The following is a 21,186-nucleotide window of genomic DNA, read 5'->3' as shown; positions in this document are numbered from 1 at the left end:
ATGGAGGTAGTGACAGATTTTATTTTCCTGGGCTCCAAGATCACCGCAGATGGGGACTGCACCCAAGAAATTAAAAGATGCTTGCTCCTTGGGAGGAAAGCTATGGCAAATCTAGACAGCATACTAAAAAGCAGAGACATCACCCTGCCAACAAAAGTGTGTATAGTCGAGGCTATGGTTTTCCCAGTTGCAATATATGGCTGTGAAAGCTGGACCATAAGGAAGGCTGAGTGCTGAAGGATTGAGGCCTTTGAATTGTGGTGCTGGAGGAGACTCCTGCGAGTCCCTTGGACCGCAAGGCTATCAAACCGGTCAGTCCTAGAAGAAATCAACCCTGACAGCTCTTTAGAAGGCCAGATACTGAAGATGAAACTCAGATACTTTGGCCACCTAATGAGAAGGAAGAACTCCCTGGAGAAGAGCCTAAAGCTGGGAACAATAGATGGCAAAAGAAGAAGGGGACGGCAGAGGATGAGGTGGCTAGATGGAGTCACTGAAGCAGTTGGTGTGAGCTTGAGTGGACTCCAGGGGATGGTGGAGGACAGGAAGGCCTGGGGGAATGTTGTCCATGGGGTCGTGATGGGTCAGACACGACTTCGCGACCAACAACAACAACAACAACAATCTTATTGAGATAGACCTTCTGTGCAACTAAGCCTTTGGGGCTCTGCTGAGAAGCAAGATCCCTCAGGATCTTCCTTTTCTCTTTTGGCAGCTTTCATCACTCTTTCCACCAGGCAGCTGCAGAGAAAAATAAAGCCATTCCATTGGCTCTACAGAGAAACCGGAAAATCTTGCCTCCTCCTCTCCTGGAAATGATATTTTTGGTTGTTTGGGCTTTGATGGCTTGCTGTTACACAGCAGGAACCCATGGAATCGTTCACTCTGAATCAGCATTGCCCCCTTTCTATAGGCTTAGCCCCAGTAGAGAAGAAACCATTCCCAGATGCATTGTGGTTTGGTTCTAACCTGTTACAGGATGCCACCAGATTGATTCACCTGGGATGAAAGATTAGAGAAAAAAATAGAAAGCAGGCATTTGATTATTTTTCTAGATGCTTAAGACTCCACTGTGGCCTTTATATAGGCTATAATCGTGAGGTTAACAGTGATGTGGAATAAGAGGGGGCAGTGCCTTGTCCCAACTTTCAACCTGCCTCAGTAAGGGCAGCAAGTAGGCAAAACTAACTTTAATAGTGGGGAAAGTAACTGAATCAAAGTCAGCATATTTGTTTTCCTGCACTTTGCTAAAGAAGCCTGCCTTGAAAAAGAAATCCATAGAGTCCTGGGAAAACATCTCACTTAAATTTTCTCTTTTTCTAGACATTTAGTTTTATTCTGCAAGCACATGGAAAGTTTACAGACATTGATTCCTTGCATGGTGTGACTCTCATGATACCATGGTGGCTCAGCCAGCCGATAGTAGAAAATCCACAAAGTCCCTTCACGCTTTGCATTGCAGCCTTTATCAGGCCTTTGGGGTAAGCAACTTTCCTGCCCCAGCCCACACCTCATCACTCCTTGACAGAAAACATGGCAGCATTGTAAAGCTCTGGCAACATACTTTGGACGGCCTGTTAATGTACACATGACAATATTTCATGGTAAGCCTCTATCTTTGCCACTTATTCTAAAGGGAACAGAGTTAGGGAAAGGATTTCACTTAGTAATATGGCCAAGGGATGTGCTTTCTTCTGTGCTTCCACATTTTAGCAATTTTGGTGGAGGGAGTAAAGCTGGGAGGCGGTCAGGGAGCAGTAGCCCTGGATCTCCCAAAGTGGCCAACTCTGGTGTATACTGATGGGCAGTGGGCTTCAGGCAGACACTTTTCCTAGCCCTACTTGGAGATGTCAATGATTGAAGCTGAGACCTTCTATAGGCAGGGCACTATAATGCCCTATAGCACTATAAAGCCAAGTAATGTCCTTTCTCAAGTGTTCTGAACAATATAAAATGCTGTGTTCTCCTCTCGGACTGACAAGCAATAAAGACCACTACAGAGAACCCAGTCATTGTATAGAAGGTTCTTGTGTGGAGCCCTTTCTTCACAGAGCCACATCACCAAATTTTCATTAAAATTATTTCTTGCCCTGACCAATTGTAGCATAATCCTCAGGTATGAATCAAGTCCTTTTGAGAAGCTTAATGAAGTTTAAGACAACACAATTCCGTCCCATCCAGCCAGAAACCAACGTGGGAAAGTACGCTCAGGACAGATCATCCTGGTGTACTTTGGTTTGTGTTCACACTACCCAGAGCAGCCTTTTTAAAAGATGAAAAGGATTTGGCTCCTCTCTATTTGGGTGTGATTATAGAGTTGACTTACAGCAACCTTTGTTCTATTTTCTTTAACACTAATTAGGATGTGGCTTTATCAGATAGAAGAACCTAGAATATATGGTTCAAAATGAATGATGTTGTCATTGTTATGTTTGCTTTGTTGCAGCTTAACTGCCTGATACAAAGACATTCTGAATCAGCACATTTGTTAGAATGTGCAATTGGAAAGTACAATCAGCTATCTCTCAGCTCAGTGACACAGAACAATTAGTTATGCTGTTGTTGCGACTGCAGAATGTAATGCCAGTGAAACGGCCCCAACTATCTCATATCAAATATTACCTGTGAATCATAATGAAATGGTTATGCCTTTATTCATTCACAGTATTCTTTAGAAAGTTATTAGAAACTGTATGTTACATTTTAAATTCATGGATCCAAAACCTAATTTATGTTATTGCCAGGGGTGGACTTCTGGGGAGTATACATTTGTTCTGCAAAGAACTAAATCTTCAGTGCTAAGAAACCCTTGAAATGTTAAAACATCACTTTGTGATGTTCGTATTCATAAATAAATTGGCAACTGAAACTTCATTTGCCATGTATGTATCTCCACGCTTTGATTGTGTAAAATTATCCATCTGAAAAACTAAATTCATGACAAATAAAGGGATCAAAAATTAATTAGTTCAAATACTTGTCTAATTGCAGCTTGTCTCGGTGATTTACTGGCTTGTAGTGATATGGGGAAACTTTACTCTTTATTATAATTGACTTCTCCTCTTTTTCACCTCATGGTCTTTGATGTTCATGGAAACAACATGAAATTGGCTGTGTACCAGAATGCGCCACCTAATGCAGATCCTGTTATTAGCTTGTGATAGGATGCATATTCAGATCCTGTATCAGTATTGCATGCATCCCTACTCTTAAACTAACACCACAGCTAGCTAGGGCAAGACTTTATGCTGCAGTTTAGGCAATTATATTATCTGTGTCCAAATACATTATCTTTGGATAGAGTTGGACATACAGTGGCCCCTGGATGCTTACCAGCACAAATGATACGGCAATCCCTGAATCTGAAATTCAAGAGTTCTTTCAGCATCCCTATTACTTTGTATGGAAATCAGGGATTCTGCCTTATTATATTGCATGAAGAACATCCATTGTCCAAACTTCCTGATAATTTGAATTTCTATTTTCCCTATGTAGCGGTGATAGCTAAGAAATGTAAGTGTAGAACAAAGATTGACCAGCTATGTTCTTCTACAAATATAAATCTAGTTTATCTGTTTCCAGTTATCCAAATCATTAGGACATTCCTTATGCCATTCTAATAAATGATATCATTATTATATATATATATCAGCTGTAAACTGTCAGAGGTCGGTGTTAAGAGCACAGAGAGAGCCATTTTGTGCAGCTTTTTAGACTCCTGGCAGCTCTTGGTTTATGTATTACCATATGCCATATGCATACAATTCCTCGTGCATACATAAAAGGGCTTGGATTACAACCTAAAGATGTGTTAAACATTAGTCATGGAACAATTATTTAGCATTTCTGTTTGGAAATAATATGCCATACTTGCTTCAAAACCTGGAGCCTGCCCTGGATGAATGCGTGAGCTGACCCTTAACCAGCCAGTGACAAAACCATCACTCAATGTACCTCTGTGGCCTGACAATGCACTTTAAGGGAAACAGTCATCTGTGAGTAAACCATGGCCACAGAAGGGACTTCTGCCTAACAATGTCCGATCATTGGTTGGTCTAGTCCAGGGGTCGGCAACCTTTAACACTCAAAGAGCCATTTGGACCTGTTTCCCACACAAAAGAAAACACTGGGAGCCACAAAACCCTTTTGACATCTAAAATGAAGATAACACTGCATATATCGTTTTTTACCTTAATGCTATGTATATCTTCATTATGATTTAGCTGCAGCTCTTGTTCAGTCACTAAAAACTGTTATTTTTAATCTTACATTATAAACTAGTAGGACTCCTTTCATATATTTTGAATAGGAGTACAGCTTCCAGATGAGTCAAAGTCAGTGCTAAGGGGCTGCATGCATTAAACAGCAAACCCCATAAGTTTGTCAGCAGTAAAAGCAAATGAATCTACCCACATGTCATTAAACATTTGGTTATCTTCAGAAACTTTTCTTCGATTTATCCATGCTTGGCCTATGGAGCTGGGAGGGGAGCTCAGTAAATCAGCACTGGTCCACAGATTGGCGGCTGTGCCGGAGATATAGGTGTGTTTAGTGACTGATTAGCAGATAAACAGTCAAGTGCTGTGAATTGTGACAGGTTCCAAGCGCAGCTTTTAACATTCTGATGAGGGAGATTACATTGGGACAAAGAGATTACATTGGGACAAACATTGGGACAATGTTTCCTGTAACATGAGAGCCTGCAGGAAGCTTGTTTAGCAGAGGAATGTAGCAATTTACTCAACTAGCTGATTTACTTAACTAGCTAGCACTGAGTGGAGCTTTGAGCAGATCAGTGGCTGTGCCGGTGCGTGTTTTGAGCGATGGAGCCGCAGCAGAGAGGTTCAAGAGCCACGTGCGGCTCCAGAGCCGCGGGTTGCCTACCCCTGGTCTGGTCTGATATTTTTATTATTATTATTATTATAACATTTCTATGCCACCCCTTGCCGAAGCCTCTATATTACGTCTCTAGGTGAAGGATTCTCTTCAGAGTCTCATGCAGTTGCCCTGCTTCCAGGGATCGGTTTTGATGCAGGTGACAAAGATTGAACCTGGGACATTTTGCATCCAAAATATGAACCGTACCACTGTCAGCACCCTTCTCGTGTTACATAACTGCTGTTTCACATACCTGGACCCCATCTGATGCAGGGATGTAACTTGCTCTTTTAAATGTATCTGTAACGTTTCTGAGAATTTCCACAGAAACCAAGAGATCCCCTGCATAAAAGTTCTTCCTCTGAGTTAAATCCAGAAGAGTCTTGGTCACTTGCGACATTCCTTCACCAGCCAGCGTTCTCTGCCCTTTTGCAAGATGTTCTTTGATCTGAAATTTTAAAAGCAAGATAAAATATTAGAACCTATTTTACTACGTATTTTAAGACATTGTCACCACATGAACTAAACAGATAATTGTGATGATATTCTATAGAAATGGGAACAATTGGCCATTTAACTGTGCTGTGGATCTTTAATTCAGCTATGATATAGATTTTACTCAGAGTGTCATGGAATACATTTTGAAGAGAAAAACACTGCTAGTTAGAAAGGGGCTTTTTATCTCTTACAGAAATATGCTAGGCCAGAATAAGTTACTGAATTGAAAAATCTGGAGACATGTTATTAAAAAAACAACAGCAGCTGCAGTCTTTATACTTAGCTTTCTTATATATTTTTTTCTATGAAAATTTCAGACATGTTACACTGCTAAACTACATAAATAACACTTTATGAGTGCAATCTACATTCCATTCAAGTCACTGGCAAAACACTGATTTATAGGTTCCTTTGTAGTATGATGCCTAAGAGATGAGCACTCCTCTGTGAAAAAGAGTATTACAATAGACTATAACTGTTTTGGGCTCATTATGTTTTTCAGCAATTTACCCCTCAAGACAAGCAATTGAGAGGTTCAAAACATGCTGAAATTTATTTTGGCATAGCATGTTAAGCTCTCTCTTGCACTGATGATTTTGCAAGATGTAAAGTCCCACTCCCTGCAGTCTTCAGGTGATAGCCATATACTTGTCTTTTCTTTGATTTGCAGCTTGGTTTGTCAAAATGAAAAGACTATCAGGATAATGATGCCCAACTCCTTGAAGAGTAATGATTACAAAAAGAACCCACTTGAGGATTTGGGTCAATGGCTAATAAAAATTCCAAATCAATCTCTTTTTTATCCATTTTATTTTATTCATTTCCTTTCATCTATTTATAGATGTAGAACTTGCTTCTGTTTTTGTGTCAATTTCCTTTCAAATATGCCCTCATCTGTGTGCCTTCATGACAACATAGTATGTGTGTTGGATCTCTCGTTCAGGGTGATTCTCTATTAGCCTTCAAGCATTGTATATTCATAGAAGCTACATACGACTGCAATGCTTTGCTGATAGATATTAGTCTACCATGGGGGTGGACAACTTGTGACCCACCAGATTTTTTGTCCTATAACCCCCATCAACCCTGTTCAGCATGTCCAGTGCCAAAGCATCATGGCGACTGCAGATCAGAGGGCCACAATTGTCCATCCCTAATCCAATGGTCTAAGTATATCAGTTATGTATTCTATAACAAATTTTGCTTGTGTTTGATGTCACTGGAATTGTTCAAGAACATTCTTGACAATGTTCTTTCTATGTTAAAATAGCACTGTAATAATTTTACTAGTGGATTTGTAAAGTAGATTGCATTTAAACATAAACATGGTTTGATGTAGGCATAGATTGTCCTGCAGATGAGCAAAAAAACCTCTCGTTCTCCCTGTTCCTTTCACTCCTATTGATTTCGCTAACCTTTAGAAAGTTTCATTTTCTAGCTGCTCTTGCCATGGTTCTCTGTTTCAGGGCAGACAACAGCACCAAAAGCCACTATACACAATGATTCTGGATTCAGACATCAGCAAACCATGATTTAGATCAAGCCAGTCTTTGTAAGCCAATAAGCCCCTCCCCCCCATGTGTTCTATCTGGGATTATAGCTGATGAACAAACCAGGGTTTGTTTGCAGGGATGGGTTCAAAATGGTGGAAGAAAGCAACTATAATGGGAGTATCTTGCAGCCAATTTAGTAGATATATAATCTGAAAACTGTTTTACAGTACTTAGTGGCTATTGATTCAGCAACCACAGTGACCTATTCTGTAAAAATATAACATACAAAATATAGTTATACACAATATACAATATAAAGCTGAAGTTCAGTACTGCTTCATTTCCAGTTACTATACTTACTGAAAAACAGAGCAGGTTGGCAAGAGTATAAAAAGTCTCTAAGGATGAACACACACATAAACGTACTGGGAACAATGTAACTTTTATTACTTTGTTACTTTCATAGATTATCTGCCCAGACAATTTGGTATTAATTAATCATTGATTTGACCTGGGCTCTCTAGCTTTAACCTGTTTGGGCCCAATGCCAGATACTAAATGCATCAATGGAAGCATGCTTCTTATAAACATTCTACATAGATACTTGGCCAGGCTATCTAGATTGTAAACACAGTGAGAGGAAAGTGGGGAGGGAGTTATTCCTAATGAAATCCGTATGAAAATCCTCCTCCCAGATCCTATTTGCTGGTGAGTAGAGTTCCAGTTAGTATTAGCAGGGAGGCAATTTTTGAGAGGAAATCTCCACATGCCATGGTCCCAGTCCTGATCCCCACACACAAACACTGATGGCTATTTAGAGTAAAAGAGGATGAGATAGAATTCCAGTGATGCATTCAGCAAGACATGCATTTTGACCCATTTTGCCTTTCAAGGCAAAGTGAAAGGTGTTGTAGCAGCAGTACATAATTTAGAAATGATTGTTTTAAAAAAATCAAATGTTTTCCCTGACAATATCTGGTGATTGGAGACTTTTAAGGAGTGCTAGCTATGTGCAAAGTATGCCAATTCTTTCTGTTTGACATTTTGTAAAGTGTTGGCGCAAAGGTAATCTTATATGTGGAGCAGTGGCATTTTTCCTTAGTTGTTTTGATTCCCTCTAATGTCACTAGGATTCCACAATGTCCTGCACACAAGCTTTTCACAAGCTTATCAGTGGCCATTGTTGAAGAGAGAAGCCTGGACCTGGGCTAGAGGACCCTATGGGCTCATCCCAAAAGGCATCTTGCAATGTTTACACAGCAGAATATATAGTGCTCCTCCACATTTTACCTTCACAACTGCTCTGTGAATTAGAGGCTTCCAGAATGACCCCTGAGCTTCATAGGTGGGTTCATCCAGCACCTAGTCCCTGCCTCTGTCTGAGTCATTTCCATCTGGCCTGGGAGTGCAGGGGCAGGGGAAGTGTCTGTTCCAGGTTTTAGAAGGCTGGAAGTGTCTGTTCCAGGTTTTAGAAGGCTAGAGCAAAATAGCTTGTAATAGCTTCTCTTCCCCACTGTCACCAGCAGCTCACCCTCTTCACTGCAAACGCTTGCTTGCTTGATAAGCAGAAAACTGGTTTGCAAACAGGTAGTGGAATCTGCTGCCCCTCTTTATACAACCATCAGCGTTGCTTGGGCCAGAGCAAGAGAAGGGTGAACAAGCAGTTTCCAGTGGGGGAGAGGTGCGCTCCTCTGGGCCGCTGCAACAGCCCCTAGTTTTGGGTAAGATCATTTTTTGCTGAAAGTTGGAATGCTTTTATATTTGTTACTCTACCTTAGGATGAATTATTAATAGCTGATAGGCAATGGATTTTAATGAGTATGAATGAATAATAATAATTATAATCATCAATGAATCATGAATAGTAGTATATGGGATGTTTTGATTTAAAAACAAAAAAAAAAGTTAAAAATGTTCTCTTTTAAAAAGTGTAGCCCCAGCCAGCTGAGCACTCATGATGGGCAGAAGGGGAATGTCTCGGACAAATGGCAGCTCTCTTCTGGTTAGCTGCCTGGCAAGCGTGGCAATGGATGCTATGGATCTGGCCTTGGTACCAAGACATGCTGTGTTTCCAGTTTGGATGACACAAAAAGCAATTTTGTGGTACCAAGAACCCAGAGAACAGACTGTTGTTTCTGTCTGTGGTTTCTCAAAACCAAACATACCATGCTGAAGTGCCATAACAGGGTTCAGATGACACGACAGACCAATTTGTGTAAAAGAATCACCATTCCTTGTGGTGTCATGCCCAGGTATATATTGTCTTTGGTGTTCTTTAACGTAGTGGTCATTTTTTTCATGTTCATTATATTTTGAGATCTGCCTCAAGCAACTCCTTGTTTGGAGGGGGAATGTGGGGCATATGCTACCTAAGTAATATCAAAATATAAAATGGGTTTTTGAGCTGCTTTGAGTATGATTTACTATGGAAAATGGCATACAAAGAAATAGATGATGTGGTGGATGGGGAGGAGGATGGGGATGGGGATTTGAACACAGGACTCTTAGTCCCTATTCCCAGTCCTAATCACTATTTTCTACCACTTGCCTAAGAAAACATTTGATCCAACATATTTACAATAGAACACCAACTCTTATGAAATGAAGGAACAGAGGATAGATGAGGGTAAAGAGCAAGGTGAGGGAACAAATGAAAGTGGTCTGGATAAAACAGAGCCAAAGATTGTGAAAGTGGATCATTGACTGGAAGGATACTGGTCTGTACTCAACTGTTCATGTGGCCCGGCCCATTGGTATGAGCATATTTCTTTTGCTTCTAACTTAGCTATTATATGAACAAAATTATATTTTTACAGCCAGTCATAGGTAGACTTGGGAATCCTTTCTTAACTCTCGACCATACTAGACAGGGCTTTACTTTTCACACAGGTGCAGAAGTGGCATGTTGGCAGTATGATCTGCTGCCTTTAACTACCAGTTTCTCTCTCATAGGCCAAACAACCTTGTCTACAGCATCTACTTACCCTAACTATTCTGCTTTAATGCCAAAAGGCACACTATATGAGAAGACATAATGCTGAATTTTAAACTCTCTAGTAATATGGATGGATAGATGAATGAATGAATGGAAGCTTTTCCCATGAAGTAGAGCACTTTGATACAGAAAGCTGCACTGTGCCCATACAAAACTCTAAACAGTTTTAGAAAATGGATTTGTGAATATTTTATGATCTAATATCATGGAATGCTTACCGACCCTTTCTGCTGTGGAAGCTGTTTTATGGATGTGACTGCTAATGCACAGTGTTTTATGCCCTTGTTGCCATTGCCACTTAGCAATCATAGCCTTCACAGGTGCATCAACTCCAAAAGCTCAACTGTTCCTACAGCCTGAAGGCCTAACGGCCCATTATGCTGAATGTATTGCCTGCAGCATTGTATAAGATTTTAAAGAACGAAATAAATAATAATAGTAAGCACTGCCTGCATCCCTCTGTTTTGAACCAGGGCTACAGCATGCAAGGAGGGGAAGTTTAACACTTTCCACTGAGATCCTAAAAAATATTGTCCTGTTACAGGAAAAGAATGGGCTCCCATTAGCACCAATGGGATCTTTTTAGTTCTGTGGCTAATTAGCAATGCAGGGGCAATTTTTATTAGGGTTGCAATGAGGGAGGAAAAGATGAAAATTTTCTGTGCAGCATCTATATGATTTTTTTAAAGTCTTGCCTTTTAATACTGCAATTATCTATGATTAATTATGCTGACACTAGAATTTGTGTTAAGAATTTGCCTACTGCTGTTGCTTAACCATGGGGCACGTCTTCTACATTTTGTGTTCTCTATCAAGGTATAAAGTAAGTTGACAAGAGAGAGAATAATAGGGTAAATGAAAGAACACCCTGCAAGGGCTGTATTTGTTTGGGCTTTGTTTTAACTAAATATTTTGTGACAGACATAATATAGCCTGGAGTTAATCCGATGGGTGTTCTTATTCAGGAAACTAAGGCTTGGGGTTATACAAACTGAGTGTACTTCAAATGAACTCTGTCAATTATATTGAACCATAACACTTCATATCTGTATAAAGACTGATGATAAGCAGATAGATAATATTTGTAAGAATGGGCAAATATGTCAGTTTGCTTTCACCCCCCACCCTTTAATGTTCTCTTTAAATTTTCAAGTCCTTTCTCTACCAGATATGAAGAGCTTTGTGTACATTAATAATTCTTATGAAAAAGCAAACTGAAGCAAAATTACCAACTCTCTCTACCAGATAAATTGAATCAGTACAGTTTTTTCCAGCAATGAAAGACCAAGTTGCAGTCAGAAAACAAATGTTGCAACTCTAATTCAGCACAACCATAGTTGAATACATGAGGCTTCAAATCCAGGCCTTTAAGAGCAAAACTCTCAAAAAATTTTGGCCTGGTTATGTTCTTTCCCCAGTTTATAGTTTTAAAATCTTCCAAATGTAGAACATTGTAAATTTTGGTAAATCCCTATCAAAACCAAACCAATCTGAAATTCACACCCACCTCTAAATGGCAGCACTTACTTAAATCAAAGGAATCAGAGATGATGAGAACAGAGAATACAATCCTTTTGCTTCTGCCTCTCTTCACGTCCCTTGCCATTACACAGAAATTTACTGCAGGGATGCTAAGCTGGGGTAACTTTGGAAGATCTAGGGGATATTTTTGCCCTCCGAACACCACCTGCACCATGGCAGAACCAAATCTCTAGCTACTATGGAGTGCCTAAATGTTCAAATTTAACTTCTTTGAAAGCTTCTTTTGCCCCTTTTGGGGCTCCATGGCCATTAGGGACAACATTACCAACCACGTAATTCTTTTAACAAATGTTGATCAACTGGGGCTTATGGGCTGTATGTTGTCCACCTCTCCTTTACAGCATGATACCTGGAGAACTATGCCATAACATAGGATTAACAATGGATGCTGCTGCTGATTTCAGTGTGCATGGTGCTTCATAGGTTCTAAGAGGACCAGCTGCTGTTTCAGTCTTAGAACTTGCAATCTAAATGACAATTGTTCTGAGATGTTTACACTGGTGGTTCTGCAACAAATACATAACATGTTGACAACAGAGACACGCCTGTACATGAGACTGATTAGGCCACATCTACATGACACTTGTACATCGGTAATATTGCCATACCCAAAATAAGCATGGTTCATATGTAAAATGTGGATTCAATGTAAAATCACTCTGTGCTGACAGATTTTGTTCTGCATCAGGCCATTAGCACTGAAGACACTGGCTTCCTTCACTACCATTACAGGGTGAAAGTAGTCATGATACATTATACATTAGAAGATCATATAGGTTTTCCTTTTTATTCTTCAAAGTAGCCATGGCAACATGATAATGTGATTAGAAAAATGAGAAGAAGGGGATTTACCCTTTTCTCTACCCAGAAGATGCAGTATGGGTTTCTGCATCCCACTTTTCCCAAGAAAAACAAGAAGCATCAGCGTTTGACCCAAGACTATTTCCTACAGTAATTAACACACCTTTATTGCTGCATTGAACTAAAGAAAAGATGCTGGGAGATTCAATCAGAATTCTCCTACAGCTTCAGGAATAATTTGGCCCTTGTATTCTGCCTTTGTTTTTCCATCAGAATACCACAAAAGTAAAATAAAACCTAAACCAATAACTCTTTTACCATCAGAGATATGTTAACCAAGTTAAATCATGAAAATCTGTCTACATTATTTTCATGATTGCACAATTTGATTTCTCCTAACGGTGTATATATGTATCTTTGTGCATTTGCTGGTGCTTGGCATGGTTTGCCCGGGCAGCACTTTTTTCAGAGATTCAGCGTTATTTGTAAAGTCATCATGAGTATATAGATAAGCAGCTGCTGGTATAGCAAAAGGAGTGATAAGACTAAAAATTCAAATACATGCTACAGCTGTTGGCTGAATGCTGAATGCCTAATTAGGTTCCTGAAGCAGGTAAATGAAAGAACTCTCCTACTCGTGTGTCTACAGGCCATGAAAGATGTTACTCTTTGACTGGGCCAACAGCACCTGTGCTTAAGGGATGAGTTGTTGAATTTTAGGTTGTTTTTGAAACATGTTTGCTGACGAGCGTGGGTTTTTAAGCACGTCTTGTTAACGATCCATGAAGAGAACCCATGGTTTCTTGGGAGTTCAAATTGGTTATTCACCATGGTTTGTTATCTTGGCTGAGTTTAGATGACACAATAACCTACAATTCAACAACAAGCCACTGTTCAAGACAACCCATACTCAACCTCTGTTGTCTGAATCCAGCCTTTAAGATTATAAAGGACTTGACCCAGATTTGACCCACAAGGCTTAAATTGATTTTGTCCATCTTCCCAAAATTCCTGATAATGATTAATGTAGAAAGATAATAGAAGAGAGACATCTATAATATGAATGACTATTCCAGCCAATGCAGTTGCATATTTGCATTTAAGTGTGTAGAAGCAAGAACTGCTTTAAGGCTGAAAGCACTCTTTTGCTTTTGCTATGACACATTATCACAGTTATCCTGGAACAGAGAAGAGAGCACATTAGCACTCAGAAGGAAACGACTTAATACTGGCTGATCGATGCATGAAAAAGTAGTATTCAACTGCAAGATTAGAAGATGGCTCTCAGTTAAGCACAATGGAGTGGGGGAGCAAGGGCCAGTGGCATATACAAGGAACTTTTGTTAGAAGTGGAGGACTGTAATTCCAAATTTGGATCCATTTAAAATACAATAAAAATTTCCAGCTGACTCCTATAATAAACTGTCCAGCAGAAGGTATAAATTCTGCAAGAAGAAATCTTTCATTCCCAGCACTGGAACACACATTTCAGAGAGAGACTGGATGATATGTGGGCCTTGTAATATAATCTGGAAAAAATTGAAATCAGCTCTAATGAGCTGCAGCTGAAGCAAATCATTATTCACCTCAGAGTTCTTTTGATCAAATTACATTTCATCTCAGTATTTGCAATAATGTAAGGGAAGAGTGGAAGCAAAATTACAGCTTGAGCTTGTAAGGAGCACAGAAATCCTGTTTATGGAATATATTATAATATTTCTAATAAGTGAGGACTTGTTTCCTTCATGGTTCTCAAGGTGTTGGACAATGATATTCCTTTGCCTGAGAAGAGTTTTCTATTCCACAGAACTGTTCTATGCGAGCTGTTCTCAGAGACTTTCAGGAATTCATAGATTCCTGTCTCATTTCCTTTCTGATTTCATAGTGGCTGGTTCTTATGGAACGATCACAACTTTATAAAGTATAAATTTATAAATTACAAAGCCATGAATGAGCTACAGGCCAGGTTTCCTTCTCTGCTTTGTCTCCTCCTCTCACTAGTGGTACCACTAGCTGGCTTAACCCTCCATTACATACGAAATGGGAACTGTGACTTGAACCCCGGTGTTAATTGTGGTAAACGAACACTGTTCCCTGAAATGGATTTTGTGGATTACTGTGTGAGGGGAGGAATGAACAAGTAATATAAAGCCCTAATGCTGATTCCTGGTGTCGTAAACCATGGTTAGAAAGCCAGGAATGTTACAGTCCAAAGTCTCAGCATCTATAGTTCTTCCCTTAGAAGATACATTCCAAAAAAATTTAAAAAATAACAGAGAATTTAAATGGGATTTTTGTGTTCCAATTTCTTGTAGGTCCTTCACCCACTAAACAAACACATGGCTGGTGAACATCCTCCCCCTAAGAAAATAACATATCTCATTAAGGTTGAAGCTGTAGGCCTCCAAAACTGGTGATTTCATGGCAGAGGCTGAGGTTGTGGTGGGAAATATGGTGAAATGTTCAAAAAGCTCAAGTTTCCTGAGAGAGGCTAACAGTGCATTCCTAAGCCTGCCTCTCAGAAGTAAGCTCCACTGAATTCAGTGGTACTCATGGCCAGGTCAGTGTGCATGGGAGTGCAGCTGCAGGTATACATCTGAAGAGCAGGGGTGAGGTAAAGGGTTGCCAGTGGGTCCTGTAGCTCAGCCTGTCCTACAGCCGTGTGTGTATGTTCTGTTGGGGTTCTCACATAGACCACTACAATTTAGCAGCAGCTCCATCTTGCCATTATAACCCTTGCCAGAGTACCATTGACGCAGAGCATGCTGAAATGCAAATGGACCTGACAGCCCACCCTTCCTACCATCTTTCCAAAAGAAACACTTATCACATACATTTTCAATTTAAGAAAAACTATTCATTTTCAGTGGCAAGTGTTTCGGGACCTTTGGGCAAGTTGCTTTCCGCTTCACCCTGGTTTGCTCCTGCCAAGTCACTCGCTCACTACCTCGACAGTCCAGTTCAGGCAAATGAGTCCAATCCAGGCAAATGCCCCAAGGGTGAGGGACACTGCTCCTTCTTCAGTTCTGCCAGTGTTTTCTCACTCCGAGCAGACAGGGAAAGCAGCCTGGAGCAGGAGCAAGATGGGGGCTGCAGAGGTTGACCATGGCGCATGAGCCTTGGGGGGGAGGGTGCCCCTCCCCATTCCCACCCCCTACAACACAGGCCTGTGAACTGTTTAGATAAGCCACAATTCATGGCGGCCTTGTGAATGGTGAAAAAGTACAAGGAAAATACATCTTGGGGGTGAAAACAAGATGAATGTTTGTAAGAAACATGGCCTGGACTTATTTATTTATTTAAACTGCTTATATACTGCTTATTGCATTAATAGGCACTAATGCAGTCCTTGCAGGAAAAAATGCAAATGTGCACTGATACTGGAGGAAAATTAGCTTGCATGTCATTATATTTTAGGGAAAAAAGATGGGAAAAAGGCATTTTAACATATTCAGCATTTCTACATATGAAGCCAGCGACCATTTTTCATTTTGTAATCTCCTCTGGTAATTTTACGCTGTCCTAGCTGTGCCTTAGCTGAAGTGGAACATTTGAACAGAGGAAGGCACATCAGTGTCACTGATTTATGAGCATGCCATTAAAGTGCTGAATGAGTTATAAAATGTCCTACTGTAGCTCCAGTAAATCTAATTTATTCATGATCACGCTCCCTAATAAACCTAAATATGTTCTTTGCCTTCTACTCCCTATAAACATTTTATAAAGGGAATGATGAAAAACCCAGAAACTGTGCAATGCTTTTTTAACAGTTACAGGAACTCTGATGGTGGGGGGAAAAGTCAGGAGGCAATAAACAGCATCTATTTGGTTTTACATTTTTCATCTCTCCAGTCTGTTTCTTCTCCTTTTACATCAAAAGGTCTGACTGGAGAGCAAACGGTTAATCCCATTAAGGTTGATGTTAAGCAGTGAATAAATGGAGCAAGTACTAAAGCTGGCTTTGCACCTACTGAATGCTGCAAGTGTCTGTACTCATTTGATATGCATCGAGCAAAGCTAGGTTGTTCCCAGAAGGCCACTCCATGAAGACTGAGAGAGCAGCGTCTGCTAGTGGTGCCTGTGAGTCACAAAGACAAAACACAGAGAGAAAGATAGAGAAATATTTATGGAACAGAAACAACAGTCAGCAACCAAGAAGTTCTTTCGGAAGAATTCTGTATTCTTTTCAAGCACGCACACACAAATACAATTTCATGCAAGGAAGCATTAGCACTCATTCAGGAGCCATTCAAGTTTCTCTGCAATGCTTGACCTTTAAAGCATTCTTTAATTTGAAAGAGCGTGCAGCAATTTCCAATGAACTAGCTCAACTATAGACTGTCATTATCATTTAATACACAGGGGGTGAGTGTGCAGTGTACAGATTAAATATGTTTCATCGTAACAGTTAGGAAGGGAAAAACCTTGGTGAAAAGCCAGTTCCAAAAATTATGTAAAGGGTGGTGAGGGGGTCCCTGTTATTTGTTCATAATCCTGCAGCTTGGATATAAGACAAATAAATGGTACCTGTAGCATTAAGAGGGCATCGATTGAATGCCAGATCCCCTGCTGGAGTCCTTTTCCAGACCATCGCTATCAAATAATCCTCAGGACATATTTCATAAGGTGCTGTAATGAAAAGACATGGAACATGAATACAAACTTTGAGACATGTATATGCACATGTGTATGCGTGTATTAGACTGCATCTTTAGCCTGCATCCTACACAGCAAGAGTTTATCCTCATTTGTTTTTGCACCCAGATTTGATAGTGTTTCCATCTTGATGCTGAATCATTCCAACTAATTATGGTTTCCCCAAAATATGGGATTTTCACAACCAAGAATCCTATAGCAACTTGAAAATGAACAAGGATAATGTAGTGGAGCAAAGGCTTACAAGGTCAAAGCCGAGACTTCTTGGTTAGCAGGAACAATGCGCCCCCTTGCCCTGCAGGTGTCCTTGCTCCCTACAACTTAGGGACTCCCTACAACTCCCTACTCCCTTGCAACTTAGTTGCAATCTTCACTGTAGCCAGAAGAAAATGGATTATCCCAGCAACAATATACTGTTGTGACTTGCCTCGCAGAGAAAACTACAGGCAATTGGACTGGAATCCACTTTCTGCAGAGTACATCCCCAGCCCCCATTTGTAGAGGAAAAACTTGCAGCTTTATAAAGAAGCCCTCCCTTCAAATGCTACCACGTTTTAGTAGGGATGGAAAACCCCCAGGTTTCAGAAGAAAGGACTCACAGGTCCCTTGCTCTTCCTCAGCTTGGTTCTCAAAGAAGTAGAGAGAACAGGATTTAAATGACACATGCCTGAGGGTGCGCTTCTGAGCTCACCCCTCTCCAATATGATCCTTTGAACAATGCCTACGTCAGGCTGCTGCCATGACTTTGAAACCAAGGGTGGCCTTGGTGGGGACACAAGCACAGCTTGACCCAGGAAATCCCCTTGACACATTAAAAACCATAACATGGTGTGTGGAGGGCAGAATTGCAGGGAACACGGAGGGGAAAACTGCCAATAGAAAATTGGTGAAGCATCACTCATCACACATACACACTCCTCTCCTCACTACAGTAGTCTTTGGAGTTGCATTTCATTTAACAAAAGAACAAACACAGTTGGGGCTTAATTACAAGGATTATATGGAATTTCTTTTTAAAAACAGTATTTTAAAAGTAATTTATTTGGCACATTCAAGCATTGTGTGTGTGCAGGTTTGCATGTATGTATGTACATATGAATAATGCATTCTTCTGCTACAATTCCACTGGGTAACCATTTCGTTATTTGTACATTTTATGATCATGGCTACTTTGTTCATTTATCCTCCTAAGGTTATTAACAAAACATGCTTTATGGAAATGAGTGAGATCTGCTGCAACAAGTGAGGCCTTAACAGATGACAAAAAGATCCCTGCAGATGTTTCAGTGATGCTGATATACAGTGCATAAAATAGATTGCTAAATATGTTTCAGCATCAGCTCTCTCAAATCATAAGTCAAGAAAGCTGACAGTGCCAGAAGAGCAAGAATATGTCTTAATGGCAAGCATTTAAGCAAGGGAGTGCTTTTCACTTCAGCCTAACTGCTATAGGGAAAAAAAATATTCTGAACTGTTGGAGGAAAGATCTATATGCTCTGTAGAAGTTCACACTTGATGTTTCTTCTTATGCTGACATTAAATTAGAAGTATTACTGCACAGATTTATTTAAATGTCAGGGATTGTTTTAACCTGAAGAATCTGGAATTAAGCTTTGTATGATTTTGAAACATGCTGCTTTTTTTTCTTTTTAAACCATGTCTTAGAAATGAATATGTGTGCAGGGAGTTGGGAATGTAATCAGGCTTTAGACTTGAACAGAGCTTGTAAAAGAGCAAAACTAATTAGGAATATAGAAAGCTCCTTTGCACCATGTCATTCGTCTATCTATTGTGACCAGCAAAGGCTCTTTAGGTTCGCAGGCAAAGATCTTTCCCAACAGCACCTTTTGAACTGGAATTGCCAGGAAACTTGGAAACTTCTACATGCAAAGCATAGATTTACCACTGAAAAAATGTTCTTGAAACAGCAGATTGCTGTTTCTCTTCTCTCATAGCTGCAATAGTCTTCTATTTGAAAGAAGAGAGGGAAATATCCTCTATAATTTAGGAGACCTTGCAGAAAACATTATACTTTATTTTTTCATGTGTGGCTTGTTTTCCCCAGCTGGGTAGAGCCATGATCAGAAACATGACCCAGGATATCATGGAGACCCTACAAGGTGTCTTCAGTATGATCTGAACCCTACCTACATGTTGAGGCAGGCCCTAGAATTGCCTATGTGCCACAGCACGAACACTCCAACTACTTGCACAGGTGTATGTATATCCCAGATAGACTGTGATGGGTTTGTACATATATTGACAGAGACACAAGCAGCAGCCAAATGTATACACGTGGCATCTCAGTAAGCTGGTAAAATATTGGAATGAACTGCTTTCTAAGTGCTACATATGCCTAAAACACACAGGGGAAAAATAGCTGGATAAATAGATATTGTATTTATTTATTTAATTTTATTTATATAGCACATTTCATAGGAAATCACAAACTGGTTCACAAATGAAACAATCATACAAAGCACAAGTAATTATAATACAAGATTATTAAAATTCTAAAAAAATAAAATCCAATTGGCAGCAAGTTAAAATATGTCAAAGTCTGTTCAGCACAAAGGTCCCCACAGAAGGACCCAGAGGCGTAGACGAAACAAGTAGGTCTTAAGCAACTCAACAGAAAGGGGCTTCTGAAGAGACCTGGCTCATTTTCATACTGAGGGTACCACAACTGGGAAGGTGATCTGAACTTGCTCAGATCACCCCCCACCCAAGATATTCTCCAAAGGCAGGACCATGATCAGAAGCTCCTCCAAAATACCCAAGGACTGGCTTGATTTGTACTGAGAGAAGCATTCCAAGAAGTAAGTGGGCCTTGAGCAATTTAGGATTTTTTAAGTCAGCTACAACCACTGGAACCTTTGGGGACAATGCTGGATCTGGGAGAATCCTTAAGCTTTATTTATTTATTTATTTATTTATTTATTTATTTATTTATTTGGGTATTTTTACCCTGTCCAATACGTTGTGGGTCTCTGGATGGCTTACAAGGCAAAACCCAATAAATACATACATATATACCCAAATAATACAATTTAATACATGACTGAGTGTAAAACATAGTTAAAATATTGAACATTAAAAGTACAGAAGAATAAAAAGGTCTTGACCTGGCACCGAAAAGCATATAACGCCAGCACCAGGCGGGCCTCTCTGGGGAGCTACACTTCCGCTCTTTCAGGGGAAGCTCAACTTAATCCAGAACAAGCCATCACCCAACTTCTTGGACCTAAGAACTGCCCACCAACAGCAACTCCATTTTGTTTCAGTATTGATTCAATACCTCCTCCAGATACTAGTCCAGCCCTAGCACTATCTTATATGATTCCGATGGAAAGAGGACTGGGTGCCCTCTGTCCAAGAAAGGGACCTCACCACAGATTTCTGAATGAACTTCCTTCAATGTCTTCATCTTACAGCTTACAAAAGCCTCAGTTGCTGTTTTTGCTCGATAATTTTCTTGCATGTTCAGCTGCAGTTTCACTAAACCCAGACAGCAAAGATACCTTGACATCATGCCTGCCTTTTCACCAATGTTATACTTGGCTATGCGCTGGCCCTGACGGGGTTTGTTGAATAACTACATTTTTGGCTCCCTGGTCAGTGTAGCCAAACCACAAGCGCAATACTGTAGTGTATGTGGAGGGGAAGAGGCAGAGAAAGAGGCAGGAGTGGGTTATGAGGAATTCAAGTGTATAGAGTACTCATCTAGTATTACCCACATGCAATAGTGCCTTATTAAACAGCCCTCTTGATTGACAGAGCATTTAGAAGGAACAGAAGCATCTTCTAAAGAAGATGTGTCAGAAAGTATGTTACATGAAATATAAAGTTGACTGGATGTCAGGGACTTAGTTTCAGAAGTCTGTTGAACCAGGAGCTTGCTAGATGGATCAGTCACCCATTCTTTTGTCTCAGGTTATGGCTGGCCTGACCGTTAGGCAAAGTGAGGGTAACTCAGGCCACTGTTTTTTGGGGTATCATGAAAGCACAGCAATGTCTGTTTATTTAACATTTTAATTGTTGGATTTTTACTACAAGGCAGGGGAGAAAGGGCTTATGGGACTTCGTTTGTCGTACATGCATGTAATGTATTTGGCTCCATCACTGAGGCAAGATGTAGCAAAGGCAGTGAGGGAGTACAATGCAAAGTCTGACCAAATAACAGCAGAATTATCAGAAAACCTATCAACATAACCATCACTCGAATTTATGCTCCAACAACAGATGCTTAAGAAGGAATCAAAAACATTTACACAAGCATCCAAGAAAAAATGGTTAAGATATTAAAGCAAGACATGCTGAGAA

General features: G+C 40.2%; 1 protein-coding gene across 1 annotated transcript in view; it reads right to left on the bottom strand.

Annotated features, from left to right (window-relative positions):
- The window catches only part of ADGRB3 (adhesion G protein-coupled receptor B3), a 499,090-nt gene that overhangs the window by 264,784 nt on the left and 213,120 nt on the right, over positions 1–21,186 (bottom strand). Inside the window, exons 7-9 of the mRNA XM_044421464.1 lie at positions 16,735–16,836; positions 16,179–16,285; positions 5,132–5,326 (exon numbers count right to left, since the gene is read on the bottom strand). Coding sequence (XP_044277399.1) covers positions 5,132–5,326; positions 16,179–16,285; positions 16,735–16,836 — 404 coding nt within the window. The remainder of the gene's footprint in view (positions 1–5,131; positions 5,327–16,178; positions 16,286–16,734; positions 16,837–21,186) is intronic.

The sequence above is a fragment of the Varanus komodoensis genome, unplaced genomic scaffold, assembly GCF_004798865.1.
Source record: "Varanus komodoensis strain SLA01 unplaced genomic scaffold, ASM479886v1 scaffold12, whole genome shotgun sequence".
Lineage (NCBI taxonomy): Eukaryota > Metazoa > Chordata > Lepidosauria > Squamata > Varanidae > Varanus > Varanus komodoensis.
Note: the sequence above shows the minus strand (reverse complement) of the source record. Positions and strands in the feature narration are given on the sequence as shown.